The 18,195-nt window shown below is 42.2% G+C and overlaps 1 protein-coding gene across 3 annotated transcripts in view; it reads right to left on the minus strand.

The window, feature by feature from the left end:
• The window catches only part of LOC105016247 (methyl-CpG-binding domain protein 5), a 37,188-nt gene that overhangs the window by 4,642 nt on the left and 14,351 nt on the right, over positions 1-18,195 (minus strand). For 2 of the 3 annotated variants that reach the window (XM_010879943.3, XM_010879942.3), the window contains 7 exons: positions 12,586-13,203; positions 11,579-11,681; positions 11,243-11,423; positions 8,491-10,716; positions 5,281-5,534; positions 3,996-5,048; positions 2,890-2,966 (listed from right to left, as the gene is read on the minus strand). In XM_010879943.3, the coding sequence (XP_010878245.2) occupies positions 2,890-2,966; positions 3,996-5,048; positions 5,281-5,534; positions 8,491-10,716; positions 11,243-11,423; positions 11,579-11,681; positions 12,586-12,698 (4,007 nt within the window). In that variant the 5' untranslated portion in view covers positions 12,699-13,203. Of the gene's footprint in view, positions 1-2,889; positions 2,967-3,995; positions 5,049-5,280; positions 5,535-8,490; positions 10,717-11,242; positions 11,424-11,578; positions 11,682-12,585; positions 13,204-14,063; positions 14,737-18,195 lie in introns of those variants that run through there. The other variant, XM_020055019.3, reaches the window with a different exon arrangement.

The following is an 18,195-nucleotide window of genomic DNA, read 5'->3' on the forward strand; positions in this document are numbered from 1 at the left end:
GGAGCTCTATGAGAAAAGGCCCTGCCGCCAGCTGTTTGTTTAGAAATTCTAGGTACAATTAAAAGGCCTGCATCTTGCGATCGTAGGTTACGTGTAGGTATGTATGGCTGGATCATTTCAGCAAGGTAAGTAGGAGCAAGTCCATGTATTGATTTATAGGTTAAGAGTAAAACCTTAAAATCAGCCCTAACCCTAACAGGCAGCAAGTGTAAGGACGCTAGGACAGGAGTAATGTGTTCAAATGTTTTTTGTTCTAGTTAGGATTCTAGCAGCCGTGTGCAGCATTAATTTAAGTTTATTTATTAATTTGTCTGGATAACCTGAGAGAAGAGCATTGCAGTAATCTAGTCTAGAAGTAACGAAAGCATGGATTAATATTTCTGCATCCGTTTTTGATAGAAAGTTTCTAATTTTTACAATGTTTCGAAGATGAAAATAAGCAACTCAAGACATTTTATATGTTCTTCAAAGGAGAGGTCAGGGTCAAGGGTAACACCAAGGTTTTTTACAGTTTTTTGGGATACGACCATGCAGCCGTCGAGGTTCACAGTGAGATCTGCTAACAGCGCTATTTGTTTCTTGGGTCCTAAAACGAGCATTTCTGTTTTCCTTGAGTTTAAGAGCAAGAAATTTTCTGTCATCCACTTCCTAATATCTGAAACACATGCTTCCAAAGTAGCCAGTTTAGGGGCTTCTCATAACAGTGAAAGTTTACATTGTGATTTTGGATTACATCGCCCAGAGGGAGCATATATAGTGAGAACAATAATGGGCCCAGAACCGAGCCTTGAGGAACACCAAAGCATACCTTTGACTTGTCAGAGGATATGCCATCCACACTAACAAACTGATATCTTTCAGATAAATTAGATTTAAACCAGGCTAGAACATGTCCAAGTAGCCCAATATGGGTTTCCAGTCTCTCTAAGAGAAGGGAGTGATCAATAGTGTCAAAAGCAGCACTAAGATCAAGAAGTAACAGGACGGATGCAGAAACTTTGTCCGAGGCCATTAGAAGGTCATTTGTTACCTTCACGAGTGCAGTCTCAGTACTATGATGGGATCTGAAACCGGACTGGAGTATTTCATAAATGTTATTTGTCTTTAGGAAGGCATTCAGTTGTTGGGAAACACATTTTTCAAAGATTTTTGAGAGGAACGGGAGGTTCGATATTAGCCTATAATTGTTTATGTCGGGATCCAGATTAGATTTTTTTAGAAGAGGCTTCATTTCCGCTATTTTTAGTGAGTTTGGTACACATCCGGAGGAAACATTGGCTGACCTAGCACAGGAAATAGCTCCTTAAGTCATTTTGTTGGAATCGGGTCTAGCTGAGAGTTTGTGGGTTTAGAACTCATTACAAATTTAGTAAATGTGTCGAGCGATACGGTGTCAAAAAATTCAAGTGTCCCCATTGACAACTGGTCAGGGAGGTTCAGGACATTTTTAGGACAACTGAGATTTTGAGGACCATAACTATTTAAGGAGGAGTCAGTTATTTGTTTTCTAATGGTGATGATCTTTTCATCAAAGTAGTTCATGTATTCATTACAACTAAAGTGAAGACCCACTTCACTTGCTAAACTTTGCTTTTTTGTTAACTTTGCAACAGTATCAAAGAGAAATTTTGGATTGTTTTTGTTCACCTCAATCAGGTTGGAGAAATAAGCTGATCGAGCAGACGTGAGTGATTTTCGGTATTGTAGTGTACTGTCTATCCAGGCTTGCTTAAGTGCTCTAGTATTGTCTGTATACCAGGGAGCAAGTTTCTTGTTGCGTATTTCTTTAGTTTTTAGTGGTGCAACTGTGTCTAATGTATTTCGCAGTGTTGAGCTCATCGTTAATGAGCGAACTTGTAAGAATATCAAGGAATGTATTTGTAGTCCGAGAATTTATAGTACGGCTTTTGAAACTCATTGTTTGCGGAGCAAGTGGATTTCTTATTTTAGCGGTAAATGTAATAAGACAGTGATCCGATAATCGTGGATTTTGGGGGGAAATTATTAGATCTACAATATCTATTTCCCGTGACAGGACTAAATCTAAGGTGTGATTGTGGCAATGTGTTGGACCTGAGACATGTTGGATAAAACACATTGAGTCAATTATGGCTTCAAAGGCTTTTTGAAGAGGATCATTGGACTTTTCCATATGAATATTGAAATCGCCAAAAATGTGAATACTATCTGCCATGACTACAAGGTTAGACAAGAATTCTGGAAACTCAGTGAGGAACATTGTGTATGGCCCGGGGGGCCTATAAATAGTAGCTATGTAAAACGATTTATCGGCCTGGTTAACTTTCATGAGTAAAACTTCAAAAGAATGAAACTCAGTGATATGTTTGAGAGTAAATTTATATTTACTGTCATAAATATTAGCAACACCCCCACCTTTTCGGGATGCACAGGGATATGATCACTAGTATAACCAGGAGGAGAGGCCTCATTTAAGGCAGTGAATTAATCAGGCTTTAGCCACGTTTCACATAAACCAATAACACCTAGTTTATGGTCAGAGATTAATTCATTTACGGGAACTGCCTTTGGAGCAAGGGATCTAACATTTAGGAGTCCCATTTTGAGATGCGAGGTGATACAGTCATTTTTATTTAGCTCAGTTGTTGGAGTATATCCCTTAAAACACTAGTGTTCAGTTCACATATACACACACTCATAACTATGTCACTCTTGTCTGCTATATGATTTACTGTAAATGTTAAATTTGTATAATATTGTGGGGGGGAAAGTTGGGAGCTTGTAGATACTTGATTTGTTTATGATTTGCAGTGGGACATGTGAAAGCAGTATGGACCTGCAGAATAGTTTTGCGAGCTAATCTTAAAATAGTATCTACCGGTTTAAGACCCCTGACCTAGGTTAACTTACTTTCTAGTTATCTTGTTTGCTTTTTGTAGTGTCTCCAAATCCTCTGTTAGTGTCCTTTGGAACTTCTCAGACTCTACCTGATGGCAGAAACAATATTACCAAACACTGGGAAAATAAACCAAAACATTACCTAAGGATCATCTGCACAGGCATAGTTACACAGCCAAGTGAAACAAGACCCCCAAAAGCACATTACCTTGTCATCAGGACAGAAGTCTAAATGAGATTTCAAAATGACTCAGGCCAGCGCAATGACTTAATTTCACACTTCAATAAAGCCATATTGTCTAATACTAACTTACAAGCTACTTTTCCTAACACCAAGAAAGAAACATTTTCTAATTAAAAAGATGCAGAACATTCTCCTACATTTTAACTTGTTTTCAATGTGCTATTTACTCAACAAAGGGGTTTTTATTCATTCAAACAGTTGCCCACACAGGCCTACAAAAAGGATGAGTATAGCAAATTCATCCTCAAATACCTTCACAGTTAAACTAGAAACTAAGCTGAAACAGCTCCTAACCAAAATGATTACCTATATAATATGGGTAAATACAGAACAAATATTATAAAATGTACATAGAGAATCCCTTATTATGGTACCTGTGCGGTTACTTTATTTATTTAAAAAACAAACACACAGTAGACAGTAAATAAATGCAAGTAATGAATATCAACAGTCAGATAAAAATGGTGGTGAAATGACCTCTGAGAAGGTGTTGAACTCATTACACTTCTACCCTGATGTTCCTTCCCTGGCTTTTTTCTGAGGCCTTTGACAGTGCCACACAGAAGAATGGGGGTGTTTTTGCATGCAGAACACAGAATTCTTCTCCTTCCCAGTCTTAGGCCTACTCTTTGTGAAGAATATAACATATTTGGGGTATGCTATGCTTAGTGCCCAAGGATTTCTAAACTCCTTCCTTCAAGATTTTCTTTTTTTTTTTAAATGGACCATGGAAACGGTAGAATAATGTGTACAGTAGTAATAGCAGCAACACCAATTTAAAAATTTGTTTAAACTTTAGAAAGAATTGTTGCCAACTTCCACTTTAAGTCACATTACAAATCATAATCTACCAATGAGAAACACAATAACTCACCTTGCCCTGCATGCCGTTCAACATCCCAGGGGAGTACAGGTGCCCCTGGTTCCCCATCTTGCCTGGCCATGACAGGAAACCTTTGCCCTGGCCCCAGAGCAGCTCTCCTGGGTAGTGGGCTTGAGTTCTAGGCCTGTGGTGGAGCTGGGGACCCTCGCTGAAGGGCACATCACCAGGCCTCAGATCCTCCTCGCTGCTCAGGCTTCCATTTAGGTGCCCATTGTAATGCCCATTGTAGTGGTGCCCGTTCAGATGCCCTTTGAGGTGCCCGTTCAGATGCCCGTTGAGGTGGCCATAGTCCTTGGTGAGGTGGCCCTCTGGTGGGCCAGAAGAAGAGGAGCCAGGGGCCAGGTTTAGGTGTCTGGGGTGTAAACCTCCAGAGTTGAAGCCCCCACTGCTGCCATTCGTATGGGCATACAGGTTACTGGGGAACTGAAGTGGTGTTTGATCCAGAGGGCCTAGCTGGACCTGACCTTTACGCCTCTCTGGATAGGTGATGTTCCTGCTCTGGGCTAAGGAAAGCTGTTGGAGGAGCTCGTCATTATGCCATAGACCAGCCTGCTCCTGGCCCTCAGCTTCCCCATCCCATTGTCTTCTCTGGGCTCCACGTCGCGGCGAGCGAAATCTGGCAGGGACCTCCATGGCAACAGGGGAGAAGCCGTTGTTTCGTTCTGGGGTCTTCTTGCGCGGCCGGCCCACCTTGGGATGGTGTCGGAGCTCGGGCACTGGCTCCTGATATGAGCGGAGGGGGCCATGAATGACAGGGTTAATTGCATGGGAGAGGTCAACAGGCTCGCCGACAACAGAAGCCCCCAAGGTAGTGTTACCACCCGTCGATGTGATGACATTAAATCTGCCCTTAATGGCCGGACCCATCGCTGGCTTGTGGATGGGGTTCAAAATTTCTCCCACGATATTTTGAAGACCCTGGGCAGCCTGGTATTCTCCATGACCCTCCTGGTGGCAAGGGGCACCGGGATGGGACATGGACATCATCCCTGGTTGACTTATTATAGTTCTGTTGGGAAGTGGGGTCCTCTCAGGTAAACTCACCTGTAACAAAATAAGTGAGAGGTTCTAATATACATAACGGTTTATATATACACCATTATTTGACCAGGTAAGCATGCTAAGAACACATTTATAACAACACATTTGACCACTAAGCTACCCTGACAGTAATGAATTATTACCATCCTACAACACAACCATACTGTCCATTCAAATACCCCGAAAATGACATTATAAAGTTGTGGTTGAACTGGGAGAAAACGGACTACCAGACCTGGAAGCTCTCAAGGAGGCTGTTCATGGGGTTGGAGGAAGCGCCATCAGGGAGAGGGGCATCAGGATGGAACCTGTGTTGCTGTTGGCCCTGTATGGCGAGCCGGCCCAGACCCTGGGAGGTACCCTGAGGCTGGCCCTGAACACGCTGTTGCTGTCTCTGCTGTTGCAGTGTCTGGCTGTTCCTGATGAGAGACTGGAGACTCTCCTCTTGGGCCTGCCTCAGCTCACAGCTCAGAGAACTATTGACCTCATCTGTGCAAAGGGAAGGGGGGGGTGTGTGTGAGAGAGATTACAAAGACACACAAGAGTGATGAGAGAGGTGCGAAAGTGAGTAGAGAAGAGAGAGAGGGCGAGTGAAGAATGAGTAAAGATGTGAAAGGGAGAGTAAAGTAGGAGCAGAGAAGTGAGAGAGGGAGAGTGAAGAATGAGTAGAAGTGAGAGAGGGAGAGTAAAGAATGAGTAGAGAAGTGACAGAGGGAGAGTTAGGAATGAGTAGAGACGTGAGAAAGGGAGAGTGAAGGGAGATCTGACCATGAGGTCCACTGCTGCTCCAAGCCAACTGAGATATCTCAATGATAAGCAAACACAGGAAAGTCAGAGGAACTCTGCAAACTACAGACCACAACAAAGGAAGGCTTAAGCTAATAGACAATGACTGTGAAGAACACATAGCAGGGAGATTCTCTGACAGGGGAGATCATCTGGGGTTAAGCACACTCACTCGAAATAGGACAATCACCTGTGGTAATTATTACCTGTGGTAATTGAAAGAGGATGTGCTGAAATACAAAAGGATAATAAATGAGAGTAGTGTGGACATAAAAACAAAACAAGCCCAAAATGTACTCCGATTTACTTCCCTTGATTTGTGAGAATGTGATGGAACGAATAAGAAAAGGAAAATAGACAAGTGAGAAAAGAAACAAGTGTGGTTGAAATTTAAATAAAAAGGTGCTAACTGCGGTTCAGTTGGGCTTCCCTAACAGCAGACTGAAAAGTCAGACCAATTACAGGTCTTTTAGAAAAAAGACAGCACTTGAATCAAGAAAAATCAATGAGGATAAAAATCTTGGACAAACAATTCTAAAAGCCATAGATGGAAATCCATACATTACCTCAACACTGTCAGCAAGGGATTTGGTGTAAAACAGGAGAAGTAGCCAATAGTAGCAGTGACAAAATTAGGAGTCTATTGCTATTGAAATAAAGGTTCATTTAACAAAAACAGATGACAAACCTCAACAAAGTAGCCAGTAGCCACCATGATCCGCTAACTGACGGTTTCGGAGGACATTTGCTGAATCCACAGAGCTTGGACACGAAGTGAATCATTTGGACACGAATGTGATCATTTGTGTGGAGCTCCTGTATCGAAACAGAAATGCATCCCATGTTTATGGATGTGTGGCAGATCCCTTACTGTAAGGGCACTGGCTGTCCAAGCACTCTCTACTGTGGCTGCTAGCTTGGGTGTTTTGACATTACCCTGAAAGTGCAACAAAGATCCATCGACTGTAATTATCAGATTCTAAAGATCCAAATGTGTAGAATCATTAGACTCCTGAGATGTGCATATCGAAGGAAACTCCCTTCAAGTGGGATGCAGCCCAGTCCCAATTAAAACGTATATATTGTTCTTATATCGCTGCCAGCCATTTGCATTCACAACATTCCCAAGCTGTTGCACACATCAGGAGTCAACTTCACATAATAATGAATCAACCAATCAATCAATCTATAGATACAAAAAATCCCACCACCCCATTCTTCACTCTCCCATCTTTCACACTAAGAGCGAGAACATAGATTACTAAAGGCTAGCCCGAGGACACAGGAACAGCAACATTTGCCAAACAGACGCATACAGCAGTCTTATACACAAACCAGTGGCAAGGGTTTCTTGGGCGCTCTGTTACAGACTGCCTCCCATGGCTACACGGAGGCCTGGCCACAGACCATAGAGGACATAAGTTGAACAATGCAAAGTACGCGCATCCAAAAGACTGTGGCTTCTCCACTCACTGACTAACGGCTGATTAACAACAATAAAGTAGATAGCAACTAAGCCTAATGTTTACAGTAGAAGAATCCCTAGCATAATACTTTGACTTGAGTATCTGGTCCTCTTACCGAATTAATTAGGCTACACTAAAGACTGTATATAAAGACACATATGATCATAACATCAAAATGGCAAGTCGTGAGTGAGGTCAAAGTATTGTTGAAAATATGAATTAAATTTTTCTGAAAATGGGTTGAATAAATTATAACAAAAAAGCAGGAACAATAAGGTCTGATATGAGAAACAAAATTATCTGCCCATTTGTACAGAATTTTGCCTTAAAGGTGTTGCACACTAGCTTTAAATAGTTCACTTTTATTTGGCTGTACAACAGAAAAGGTTTTGCAGCTCTTTGTCAAAAGAGTCTGAAAAAGCACAAGCGACAAAGATGGCAACAACATGAGACTGAATTGAATGACAAGAACAAAGAGTTATTTACAAAAAGACCGCCATTCATATTTATAAGGAAGCAGACTAATACGCAATGGTAGGTTAAATATGTAGATGGATCATCTTGTGATCACTAATAAATTAGCTTGTAATAAATAATTTTTTAAGGATTAATTAAGGACTCGAAGAAACTATGAGTTTGCCACAATGGGGCACAACACAAACTGCAGTCAGTGTTCCACCTTCTTGGCTATTATTGGCTACAGGAAGGCAATTTGCAGTTTTAATGCAAATGTCTTTGAAATCGACTCATTGCCATAAGTTAGGCTATGCCAAGTTTTCAGAGTGAGTGACACTAACATTATAAAGGCATTATAAAAATGAGTCTTATGTCATGACCTTTCAGGAATACTTCTAGTGTCTAGTTTTATTTTGGTGGTTGTTAGCTCTCAAAGATGATTTTATTCCAAAATATACTGTTTAGATTATTTCTTTCTACATACTTGGTCTGGTTTTGTTTAATTTTCACAGAAAATATTTTACTCTAGCAAAAAAAAAAAAAAAATATATATATATATATATATTCTTTTTGGCGTGTACATTTAAGGGAAACACTGGCTGTCGTTATTGCAACAAAAACAAGTATTAATGGAGACCACTGACTTAAGCACAATATACATTTATGATTTGTGTTACATGTAGGCTCAGAGGACATACAACAGTCAACAAAATAGACATTTAAAAACAGATGCTTACCTGACTCAGAGAGGGTTTGGACACTGCCATTGGATATCATGGGAGGCAATCCTGGCCTCCCTCTGAAGTGAGGGTTTCCTTGTCCCTGTGATGGCTTCTGATAATGTCCAAACTGCTGCTGGTGAGGGTTTGGATTGCCATGCATCGACCCCATAGTTGCATGTTGTCCACCGTAACCTAGCACCCCAAAGTTTCCAGCTAAGTCAGAGTCCTGAATTTGGTTCACTGGCCCGATGAACTGCTCCATGTTGGAATTATGTCCTTCAATGTTCATGTTCTGGAAGCCCGGGACTTCTGCTCTACTCTGAATTTGAAGACCATGCACGTTCTGCTGCAAAGTCGACAACTGAGGCAAGCCTTCATCCAAGAAGGCAGATTTGCCAGGGTTGCCTATGTGGTTTGGCCCATTGCAGGCATTCTGGTGACTCATTGACTGGAGCAGTTGGGCCATTGAAGTGTTTTGGGGCAAACCACCCTGCTGCAACATTCTCCTTAAAGGCTCTGGAAAGTTAGAGGAACTAGTGCCAGGTCCAGAGCCACCCAATGGATGCTTGAGCACATCAAAAGCCCTGTCATTGTTGATGCCACCAGCGTTGCTGTCATTGGACAATTTCCGCTTACGATTTGCCTCTCTCTGTTGAGCCATACCCATGAGTTTGTCCCTTAGTGCCGCTCTTCCACTTTGACCCTCGCTAGCCAACGGCCCAGGATTAGGTATATATCTCTGGTTTAAAGTGCTGTGTCCTTCTACGTTCCCACCTCTGCCTCCACCAACCAGCCCAGGGTGTCCCAAACTGCTGCCACTGCGGGCCTCTGTGCCAACACCCACTGTGCTGTCTGGATGTTTGTTTTGATTTACTAGCTGTGCTTTGGCTGCCGCTGACAGCAGACTGCTGGCTGGGAAGGAAGCAGGATTCTGCTGATCCAGTATCTGGTTAAGGGGCATTCCAACTGAGTGATTCCTTTGAAGAACACCATCAGACCCAGGAGCTGGAGGGCACATGGAGTTGGGATGCCTGTTTAGAATACTGTTCAATCCCCCAGACAGGTGGTTAGGGGGATCGTTCAAGTGATGGAGTTTGTCCATTTTAAATGCAGAACTTGGCGGCATTGCAGGTCGAGGGGACCCCAAGGAGGCCCGAGGGGACCCCAAGGAGGCCCGAGGGGACCTGGGAAATGGCTTTGAACTGCCACAAGGAACCTGGAGCCCTGTCGGGTGAGCAAAGCTACCATGTTCAGAAGAGCCGGAAGAGCAACGTGAGCGGTGGGGTGACTCCACTCTGGCAAGGCTAGGCCCAGCTATATGTACTGGGGACATGATAGGTGAGGATGAGACAGATGAGGGAGTTTGGTGGTGCTGGACCCTCTGGCCATGCCCAACTGGTCCAGACTTTCCAGTCGGCAAGGGTAGGTTGCTGGGCAAAGGGACACTGGCAGGGGGAATGTTTACATTCATTGGTGGTACCTGAGATTGGGCATTGTGTTGGAGGCCAGACTTTTGCAGTAAGGGAACCTGGCTTTGACCCATGCTCGGAATGGGGTCCAGGATACCAAGAGGGTCCTTTTCAGAGGTTACCTGCTTCTTCTGCAGTACGCATGGAGGAAGTTGTGAAAGGGACAAGTGTGACTGTGGGTGGCATGCAGGTTGAGGCTTATGTGGAAAGTCACTGCGTGGGAAATTGCAGGTAGGATTCTGCATAATGGGGCTTTTTTCATTGACTATAGGGGAACTGGGTATATTAGACCTTACCGCCAAAGTACACGAGGGCTGGGTGGTTGATGGCGAACCATGCAACAAGATACTGGGTGGTGAGAGAGGGGTGAAATGATCACCGTTCATATGAGCAGATCCTGGGCTGCAAGCGCCATGAAAACCAAGCATGTTGGGCTCCGGACTCCCCAGAGGTTCAGTCCTTGGGGAAGGAGTCCCATCACCATAATGCTGGGCACCACATGAGGTGGATGAAGAGGGGCTGAGTAGGACACTGCGGCTGCAATAAGGGGACCTCTGTTGCCTACTGTGATCGCTGGCCCCGAGCCTTGTCCTGCTGTAATACAGGTCCCTCTGAGGGGGAGAACCCAGTTCATGGTTGTAGTACCTTTGACCGGAAACCAACATTCCCATCTTATAGAGATTCTTGCCATCAAGAGCCACAGATTTGGGTGGACCATCATGCATATTGTTCCTTAATGCTTGATTACTCAATGGACCCATAGGCACCGTGCCTGCGAAGCAAATAGTAAGCTTGTATCAGTAAAAAAATATATCCGGTGAGAATTGAGATGTAATTAATTTCATTCCATTTTGACCTTGACAAGAAATAAATACACCAAAACAGCACCCTATATTCAGAGGAACCGTGGGAAATAGCAGGTTAACTAACAGTTATGAAAACAGAATGCAGCGGATGTGTATGCAGGCTCCTCAGACAGTGTCAGATGTTTTGCTCTCATTTATAACACAATGCTGACAGTGCAAAACATGCAGCAACCATGTGCAGTAGAAGTGCATTTCTGATAGAGATGGTCTCAATCTGTCAGAATGATACTGTCTTTCCTTAAATTTTTCTATGCCACAGAAAAAAACTTAAACTTGCTGAATATGCACATTGTCATGTCATTATATCAAGTGACACCCAGTGAAGTGTAAAGCCATCGAATTGCTCAGGAATATAATCATAGGTAATTCCTGACATGATGGACTTTGCAAGGGGAATTGTTTGTATTTGAAATTGAGAAAGTGTCCACATACCAAGGCCCCCACCCTGACTGCTGAGAGCCAGCGGAGGGTGTGGTGACTCCATGCTCCTGTGCAAGGTTGCCACGGCGATGATCTTCCTCTTGTGGATACACAGCTTGGTGACATCGGCGTCAGCTCGGGCATCTTCAGCCGTCCTCTGCTTGACAACCACCCCGGAGTCAAAGTTGAATATCTGAGGGGGGTGAAAGATGTGTTCAAACTAATCAACATAGGCCTGTGTTTCTTTTTCACCCTTGGCTACAGTAAGAAGTGTACAGGAAGATATGCATATTGCTTCATTTGACAGGATTGGCGGCATCACACACAAATGCATCCAGACTGGCTCACCTTTTGAATGATCAGAGGACACTCCAGGCCACACTTGCAGGTGCCATCGGTCAGCAGGTAGCTCTTAACCTGTTCCAGACAGGCTAGCACTGAGCCACTGGGACTATGGAAAAAGAGGAGCACAGACATAACCTGGAGATGTATGCCCTTGTTCCGGCTGGTCTTTTTCAGTTGCACTGCACAGATGATCAGACCTTCCAAAGCCTGTTTTTCTTGGATAGACGCTGTAACTACATTTTTATTAATTTTTTAAACTGCCTAGAATTCGCAAATATATAAAATGGCCTGGATAAAATAATCAATCAGTAGCAGGGCACAAATCACCCAAAATATTTTAATTTGCCATGACAAATACTCACCATCATAATGGCAAGAGTACAATCTGCTTAAAAGGCTTGGCTTCAGAGATGCATGTATTATTTTATGAGAACGCTTAAAAAAATCCCAATGAAGGTAAAGGGGAGAAAAGTGTATGGTGGGTGAAATTATGGCACCATAAAACATGGAGCTGACAGCTTTTTACCATTTTTCAGAGGACACATTTCTCTCTGTATAAGACACTGTTCTCAAACAGGCTTCCCCCAAGGCCATGTAGTCCAGATCTGCCCACCGGAGGGGATATGCTTCATATGAACAGGAGGGGAGTTTATATTATACTTTCTGGACGGTTATGCTTGACTACATCTGGCATTGAAACACTTCCCTTCACTAGAACCCACTGACAGAAAACGCATAGCAAGGACTTTTTCGGCTTTTCAATAAAGGTCAGAGACTACGGCTTTATTGCAGTCAGTCTTATTACGGTAAAAGACATATGAAAAAGCAGCAACTATGAGAATACAGTGAAATAGTATAGTGGGCAAATATACAGTATATCTATGGAGTCCACTGGGCAGAATGAAATTAGAGAATTTTTCTGTAGAAGGAAATAAGTCATTAGCCTAAGTTATGATTGGGGAGATAAGGGATCACAGTGTAGTTTAAATACAGATATAAGCAGGCCTTACCTAATGTAGACAACCCCGCTGTGGGTGATCCTTCGCTGCCAACCTATGGGGACTTCAGTCGGGGGCGGCTTCCCTTCACCACACAAACCCTCATACTTCTTTGTTCTGTTCATTGTCCACTCCTTATGTCAGGTATCACAAGTCTGTCAGATAGCTCAGAATAGCGCGCGTCATCCTGGGGTCTCAGGAAGGAACTGACCAACCGTGATGATGCGCTACAACAGCTTCACTGGTGGAACTGCCTACTGCCAATCCCACCATCAACTGTCTTTTTCTGTGGGTAAGGTTCACTGTGGAACCAGACGTTTGAGGCTTTGGGCCTCCATCCTGTTTAAAGTAGTCATGTATAAAACACCATTTTCATCAATGTCATTGTAAGGAGGCCATGGTGCCTGTGGGGGGACCTGGGGACAACGGAGACGTTTCACTTTCAGTTCACATAAGCTGTTACTGGAAAAAGCTGGATGGATCTGGTCATCACTGGTGATGAAGTAAGCTCTGGCTGATACTAACTGCCGCTGCAGCCACCTTAGAAGTCATTGTTGCATGTCCCGTAAGCATGACATCACCCCAGAGTGGATAATGGATTACAGCAGCCAATGTCCCATATTTTCCAACCTGAAAAACAAGTCAAATGTAACACAATCACATTCATTACAAAAACGCCTGTGACATTTTTTCCAGCCTACTTAAGTAGTTACTTAAGAGAATATTTAAGCAATAGGGCGCAGGGTTGTGTATACCACTAGATAGCTAGATCTTAAATGATTCTGGACAGAGTGCTTAGCCATGATATATTGGCAATATACCACAAACCCAAAGCAAACCTAAGATGCCTTAACTGCTATTACAAATTGGTTACCAACACATTAGTCTTATGAGGCCACACCTCCAAACTTGTCTGGCCTCCTTGGAGGTCTGGAAACTTGCCTATTAAAATAAGTTGCCTCAAGGTTTTTATTGGATGGAACACATTTCCTTAAAGTGTTTTTTTTTAGTAACATAATTAGAAATTATGGAGGAAAAACAATTCTGTTTTGGAAGAACTGTGCTCTATTCATAAGATCGAGTCAATAAAGCAATTACAACTGCTCTGCTAAAATGCTGTTCTGAAAAAAAAGATGCCTTCCTATACAGGCTATGGTAAAAGTTTAATTTATCAAGCATGGCCGAGTCTGCAATTCATTGAAATTGAAAACGGACAGGTCAATTATACTAGTGGTTACTCCTCTGATTTCAATAATCGATGACCAGGTTCGTGTTCTGAACACAAAAGAATCGCAGCAGCATACACAGATCAAAATGAGGACGCGAAAGTTCGTTAGGCCAAAATCTTCGCGTCTTTTCGTTAAGTTTAGAATTAGCCTAGTCCCCTCACAAAAGCGCTGGTTCCTTCTACACCATCCACTTTTATATTATGGCAGACAATTGCAAGATGCGCCACATACTGCTTCAGAAAACCCATCATTCAGCATTACCGGTCCTCTTTTATCTTCTAACGTGAGTGTGTAGTCCGGTCGCAGTAACGCCGATTTATCTCGGAAAAGATTGTTTGTTTCCCGAAGACTGAAACGGTTCACCAAAAATGCGACATGCATCCACAGACTTGATGGGTTTTTATTTTGCTGCCATCTTCACTTAGCCAACTACTGTTGCCCTACGGTAGTTGGCTAAACAGGTGCTCACATTATTCTTGTGAGCACCTGTATAAGCCCCTCCCAAGCAATACATTTGATTGGGTTAACGTGTTTTAACATTAACATTTTTCCCACCCCTTGGGAACAAAAATCCTATTGGTATTTCCCAGGCCCAGCAACATTCTAGGCATGGTTTAAGAGGCTACCAACGCAATTACTCATACTCGTGGTATAATGTGTCACATAACAAGGAAATCAGCCAAACAGCAGCCAGGACTCCAAACACTCAATTTACATAAACGTTATGGTTTAAATGGCTGAAAACCATGGTACAATAGAATGTACACTATGATTATAAAACATTGTTTTCTTATTGCTCGGTAACAAATTAATAAAAGCAATATGAACTCAGGGGGTTTGTGGAATATTGACAAAAGTGTTTCCATACTATGGTAGTTTTATTGAGATGAGACTTGACAGATTTGCCCCAGAGATTCATAAATAGGAAAAAATCTCAATAGTAACACATTACCATTTGAGGTAAGGTGGGACACTTCCCTGACATGTACCCCATGTGAAAAGGAGGTCTGAAGACAATGTCTAACTGAATTTATATTGGATTATACTGAGCGGTAACATACAAAATCAGAAACAGAAAATTGTTGTTTTATCAATTACCTTGATAACAATATATATCGTTAGAGGTACTTCTTAATGTTAATTACACTCATTTAATTAGCAGAATGACTTAACTGCATTGGAATATGGCACAATTGTAGTCAGGCCTTCTTTAACAAAACATTATTGCGATGTATACTGTAATTGAGGTAGTTGGGTCCACTTATCGCGATAATGTGATTGTTAATATCGACCAGGGCTGTATTTATGATGCATCAAGCTTAAGAAAAAGCCGAAGCCCACACCCTCTCTTGCCTTATTGCCTTAATATCCCAAACCAGACAGATATACCTATAGATTATCCACTAACAAAAAACTATATCATCCCTAATTAGGCCTAGTTGTAGTGGTATAATTGGTAGTAGTGTAATGCTGGTACTGTGGTGGTAGTTTAGGCTGTATACACTGAGTGACTCATCACAAACTTATGATTTAATGCCATTGTTTTGGCCAGTGGTGTAACTGTCCCAAAATAGGGCTTACTCATATTTCGTTGCTCCTGCAAAGGGTTAGTTAATTTACCTCCCATCCCCCTTTTTTAATCAAGCCCTCCGCTGGCCAATACCTTATGAGATCACCAGTGGCAACAAGATGGTAATATTCCCCCAGTGCATTTTTTATTAGTTCTCTCTACCAGATCACTTTATAGTTCAGTTTATTTGATCATTTAAAAACAAGGTACATATAATACATTTTCACTAGATTAACCTCTCTGACGATATGTCTTATGACAGGGGACCTTGCAGCGGTTCCGGAGCAATTCCGACTGACACTGTGATCTGTGTAGCAGTGTGAAATGGAGCAACATCAATTGCTGTACACTACCTGAAAGCCCTAGTTCTCCAGATTAATATACATTATGGCACTGCATTTACATGTACGGTTTGTTTACACTGCAAATCTTAATGCTCAAATGGGTTTTATTTTCAGGAATATTTGGAGTATTGACGGTTCAAACGATGTTTACAAGTGACAAACTCTGGTGTTTCTGAGTTCAGATAGTGAGGTTGGGGCTAACATTGATGCGTTAGAGGATAATGGATGAACGAACAATATATGAACAATATATTCATAGCAGATTTATATCAGATTAAGTACCACATACGAATGTGGTTTGGAATGTGCCTTGATATACACTCACCTAAAAGGATTATTAGGAACACCATACTAATACTGTGTTTGACCCCCTTTCGCCTTCAGAACTGCCCTAATTCTACATGGCATTGATTCAACAAGGTGCTGAAAACATTCTTTAGAAATGTTGGCCCATATTGATAGGATAGCATATTGCAGTTGATGGAGATTTGTGGGATGCACATCCAGGGCACGAAGCTCCTGTTCCACCACATCCCAAAGATGCTCTATTGGGTTCAGATCTGGTGACTGTGGGGGCCATTTCAGTACAGTGAACTCATTGTCATGTTCAAGAAACCAATTTGAAATGATTCGAGCTTTGTGACATGGTGCATTATCCTGCTGGAAGTAGCCATCAGAGGATGGGTACATGGTGGTCATAAAGGGATGGACATGCTCAGAAACCATGCTCAGGTAGGCCGTGGCATTTAAACAATGCCCAGTTGGCACTAAGGGGCCTAAAGTGTGCCAAGAAAACATCCCCCACACCATTACACCACCACCACCAGCCTGCACAGTGGTAACAAGGCATGATGGATCCATGTTCTCATTCTGTTTACGCAACCGTGCCGTGCTCAAAATTGCTTAAATCACCTTTCTTTCCCATTCTGACATTCAGTTTGGAGTTCAGGAGATTGTCTTGACCAGGACCACACCCCTAAATGCATTGAAGCAACTGCCATGTGATTGGTTGATTAGATAATGAGAAATTGAACAGGTGTTCCTAATAATCCTTTAGGTGAGTGTATATACAATTTCATAAAATGTTTACCTGTTCAGACTGTAAGAAACATATCTGATTGGAATAGGATATGGGGTAAAGACTGAATTTGAGTCACTTCAAATTGCAGTGTGAAAATAACTGAAACAGGAAATCATATGCAAAAGGAGTGGCAAGTCACATTTTGGAACCATGAAGACAAAATAAAAGATGCATGATAGCATCTTAAAGCTTGGAATAGCACATATGAACAGTAGCAAATACAGCTATAGCAGTTCCATCTCACTAAGATGTTCTCAGATGGATTTATAGGGCTCAACATGAAAAATACAAAATAATTTGTATTTCTCTTTGTCACAGAGGGATGCGATCAAGGGGAAGATGATACAAGTCTGCAGGCAGTTAAATCAAAGATTCTCATAACTAAATCAAGACAGCCCACAAGCTGTCATTTCCAATGGGAGGCAGCAGCAGAAAGGAGGTGTTGGCAGAGAAAAAGAACAAACCAGAGAGATCTTGTTGGGCAACTTTAGCACTAGGATACTAAGCATGTTTCCTAATGACTACTCTTGTGAAGAGCGCTTGCATCAACTAAAATTGCTGTGTACTCCTAATCAGGTAATGTAGCAACGCTTTAGTTATTCTACAGTTGGTAGAAGAAAAAAATGCATTTAATGCATTAAGTTCAACCTGAAACTTCTATTGCATCGCATTAAAGGCAAACGGTCACCCATCTGATTTACGGAGCTCCAAACCAAATTAAGCTGCATTTTGGGAACTTTGATTTGCGAGTTACATTTGTGATAAGTTGCATTGGTGCAAGCTGCACAATCTACATGGCACCCCACTAATCAAATGCTTTGTAAGCTGCTAAATCCACGATTGGGTAAACAGTAAAGTACATCATAAAACTTAAAATTATTCAAATGGAAATGTCTCAATGCCTGCCAATGCATCAAATTTGATGGTGCCTTTTTCTTTATCAAAAAAAGTACACGCTCTGTTTCCTCTTCTTTCCCAGCAGGAATAAAAATACTTCACACATTGGCCCTCATTTATCATTCTTGTGTAAAAACGGGTGTATATGTTGGCGTAAGATTTTGCTTACACTCCTCTCACCGCCTGATTTATGAAGCTGTGCGTACCTTTAAAATCCAGGTGTACGCAATACCTGCCTTTGATAAATGCTGCGGCTGAAAACGACCGTCATTGGAATAACACGCCCCTATATATTCAAGTCTCCACTTCCCCCACGCTTTCATTTTACGCCATGGACACACGGAAGACGGCAAAAAAAGAGAAACTTCTCTGACGTGGAGATTGAGACGATCACCAGGGAGGTAGAAAGAAATAAAATTGTTTCATTTGGCAGTTTAAAAAGCGGAATAAAAGATGATGATGTGATGTGGAGTACCATTCATTCACATTAATAATTGCATG

The sequence above is a fragment of the Esox lucius genome, chromosome 16 (assembly GCF_011004845.1).
Source record: "Esox lucius isolate fEsoLuc1 chromosome 16, fEsoLuc1.pri, whole genome shotgun sequence".
NCBI lineage: Eukaryota > Metazoa > Chordata > Actinopteri > Esociformes > Esocidae > Esox > Esox lucius.